The 3,239-nt window shown below is 43.6% G+C and overlaps 1 protein-coding gene across 1 annotated transcript in view; it reads right to left on the bottom strand.

Moving 5' to 3' along the window:
- Window positions 1-359: 359 nt before the first annotated feature.
- Window positions 360-3,239, bottom strand: part of LOC115271750 (sperm acrosomal protein FSA-ACR.1-like) — a 6,304-nt gene continuing 3,424 nt past the window's right edge. Inside the window, exons 3-4 of the mRNA XM_029914689.1 lie at window positions 1,733-1,852; window positions 360-744 (exon numbers count right to left, since the gene is read on the bottom strand). Of these exons, the coding sequence (XP_029770549.1) occupies window positions 620-744; window positions 1,733-1,852 (245 nt within the window). The 3' untranslated portion in view covers window positions 360-619. The remainder of the gene's footprint in view (window positions 745-1,732; window positions 1,853-3,239) is intronic.

Raw genomic sequence — 3,239 nt, 5'->3', positions numbered from 1 at the left:
ACATATTTATATAGCAAATAAACTTTTAAAAAGAGCCATTTTATTGTTATAATTAAGAGTAGACTCTGGAAGACTGAAAACTCTCCAGAGCCAAAGATGAGATTTGGACATCTTTGTAGATTTGGTAGATGCGGTGGGGTTTCTATTGAGATGGAAAGGTCAGGGGTTCAGAGAAGGTCCCACAGTGTTGTTTAGACTACTTTGCATTTCTCTTTGTGGTCTCTGCCCTGGGGGACCCCTCCACTTTGAGAAAGGTGGAGTGATTTAAAAATACATCCACTTGAGTGTGTCGAGAGGAAGCAAGCTTTGGCTGACCCTGCAACTGGCTAATGGGAAAAGAAGTCTGTCGCCAGCCTATATTCTTTATCATGCGGAATTTATTGAGAAAGAGAAGAATGTTGAGAGATGGAGTAAGGGAAGGCAGATGACAGCGAAGAATGGCTTAATAGGGCATGGATAGAAGGAAAGGTGAGAGATTTGAACATCCTGTCTGACACTCAGGCGGAGGCAGATGTCATTAGTTACTGACTGGGGGAGAAACTAAAAATAAATGGAGCCCAGTAGGGTAACAGAGAATTTTTGATGCCTGAGTCAGGGCGGGAGGCAAGGGCACAGGCTTCTAGATCTTGTTGCAGAAAGATTGGTTCCGACAGCAGATAATTTGCATCCTGGTTCCATGGGAGAAGAGGTTCATTGATGGGCACATGTTCTCACACCCCTGAACCATGAATTGGAGTTTTCCACCTGAAAAAAGTAGAGAGGGACTATAGTGAGCAGAAGGCGTCCTCCCCCTGACCTTAGCCTTCATCCATGGTCCCCAGTGTCCCCTTATAGACGTGACCAAGACCTCCAACTTGTATATTTTTCCTCCCCCTCTCCTTCCATCTGCCTTTTATGGGCTCTTCCCCACATCTGTTGCCCACTGCCTCTATTGAGGGACTAGACAAACCACAAGAGAAATCAGGCAGTGGTTCACAGGATGGCAGTGACCAAGATCCCTTATTTTGGTGATGAGGAGTGAGTATAAGGATAGAGAGGTATGAGAATATACTAAGACAGGTCTGGCAACCTGTGAACACTGGTAGACAATTGTTTATTCATTTATTCAATATTCACTAAGTGCCTCCTATGTACCAAAGAGTGTGCTAAGTGCTAGGAATATATAGCCATGAACAAGGCAAACATACTCCTGAGTTTATGGTCAGTGTGTCAACATCTCAAGGTGCAACTCACACATTTCTTTAACACGAAGAGAGAGACAGTCTCTTTGTCTCCTTTTAAGACATTATAGGGCTTTGGGACACCTGGGTGGCTCAGTCAGTTAAGCTTCTGACTTCAGCTCAGGTCATGATCTCATGGCTTATGAGTTCGAGTCCCACATTGCACTCTGAGGTGTCAGGTCAGAGCCTGGAGCTTGCTTCAGATCTTGTGTTTCCCCCTTTCTCTGCCCCTCCCCTCCTCATGCTCTGTCTCTGTCTCTCTCAAAAATAAACATTAAAACTGTTTTTTAAAAGATATCATAGGCCTGCTCTATGGAGGGCCTCTACCTCTCCATGAGTAGCTGGAATGCTGCTCTTGATTCTTGAAAGGATAAGGTTCTGAATCTCCGAGTTTCTGCAGAATCACAGCTTGACCCCTCCTCAGACTCCCACGACTGCATCTACTCCCAAGAGTACTCAAGTTAGTTGATGTGTTTCCCTGGCAAAAATTGTATCACGAAGTCCCCACATACCTTCAAAGATCTTCTTTAACATGCACTGCTGGGAATTCTGAGTGGAGCAGACCCCCTCTCCACGAAGACATTTTCCTTGATCATTCATATATGAGCATGTGTGGCAATTTAATATTGGGCCTGCGAAGTTTAAGGTTAAGCTTGATGAAATTCCCTGACGGACCAGGTGTATAGTCACAGGTGTATATGAGTCACAAGGAGAGGTATGATGGGGAGCAAGTGGCCTGGATACAACACACTTCATTGCTTGGCTCTCCTGGGACATCTGAGGGTCCCTGTGTCTGATAGAGCATAGTCTCTCTTCTGTACCAGAGGAAATTCCTTTATTCCTACTGCTTCATCTATGATATTCATTGCTGAAGAATCTCAGACTACTTTCTACATTACTGTTTACTCCATATCCCCACTGGCTTCCTGGACATTTATAATTTGATCCCCTTCTGCCATGTCTGATTCCACGGGAGCAAAGTAGAACTTTCATCACTTGACTGGCTCTCACCTTTGTACTTCCCATCATGCTGTTACCCACACGGCACAAATGGAGTAAAAGCTGGTTAATAAGCTATGTTAGAATGCTCTCACGTTGCAAACTCTGTAAAGGGTGATCATTCTCCATTTTCAAACTGACCTTCAACAATATCACCAAGGGCATTCTTTTTGAAACGCTTCCATTTTGCCTCTTTTACTCTCTCCATTCCCAATTCCCTAGTTAAGGAAGCGCAAAGAAATAGGAAGGATGTGGGCTCCAGAGTCAGGCTGACCTAAGTTTGAATCCAAGGATAGCTACTTTCTAGTGATATGATGTTAGCCTTACTTCTCAGAAGATTTGGAGTATGACTACTTAGGCAGTGGGAGGAAATATAAAGTAGCTATGTCTGCTAATATCTTGAGACATCAAACTCTGGATCTTGTTTTCCTTCCTTGAACAATCCCTTTTTAGTAAGAGCTAAAAAGATTGCAGTTGTACTGGGAACTTATTTACGGATCTAATAGCCAAAAGCGTGTTCATGCTTTACTGTCCATGTTCAAACGAACAAAACGGAGCCACCAGATCCAGACCTATGCATCCATTTACAGAGTTTGCAAAGCATTCTACCATGGTTTGTTGGGGGCAGATTTTGCGTGAAGCTCATGGAACCTAGTCTTCCACAGAGTGGAAGTGGACCAAGGAAGTGGTGGACATTTGTATTCGTAGTTTCTTATGTAGAGTGAAGTTGGAGGGGCTTCTGGCATCTTGTATTTGTGTTTTTTTTTTTTTTTTAAAGAGGGACCTCAAATTAAAAAAATTAAAAAAAAAAAAAGAAGGCGCCTGGGTGGCTCAGTCAGTTAAGTGTCTGACTTCAGCTCAGGTCATGATCTCACAGTTCATGGATTCGAGGTTCATGTCAGGTTCTGTGCTGACAGCTAAGAGCTTGGAGCCTGCTTCAGATTCTGTGTCTCCCTCTCTCTGCCCCTCTCCCACTTGTGCTCTGTCTCTGTCTCAAAAAGAAATAAACTACAAAAAAAA

The sequence above is a fragment of the Suricata suricatta genome, chromosome 11, assembly GCF_006229205.1.
Source record: "Suricata suricatta isolate VVHF042 chromosome 11, meerkat_22Aug2017_6uvM2_HiC, whole genome shotgun sequence".
Lineage (NCBI taxonomy): Eukaryota > Metazoa > Chordata > Mammalia > Carnivora > Herpestidae > Suricata > Suricata suricatta.
The sequence above is the reverse complement of the archived record's forward strand: the minus strand, read 5'-3'. Positions and strand labels throughout refer to the sequence as shown.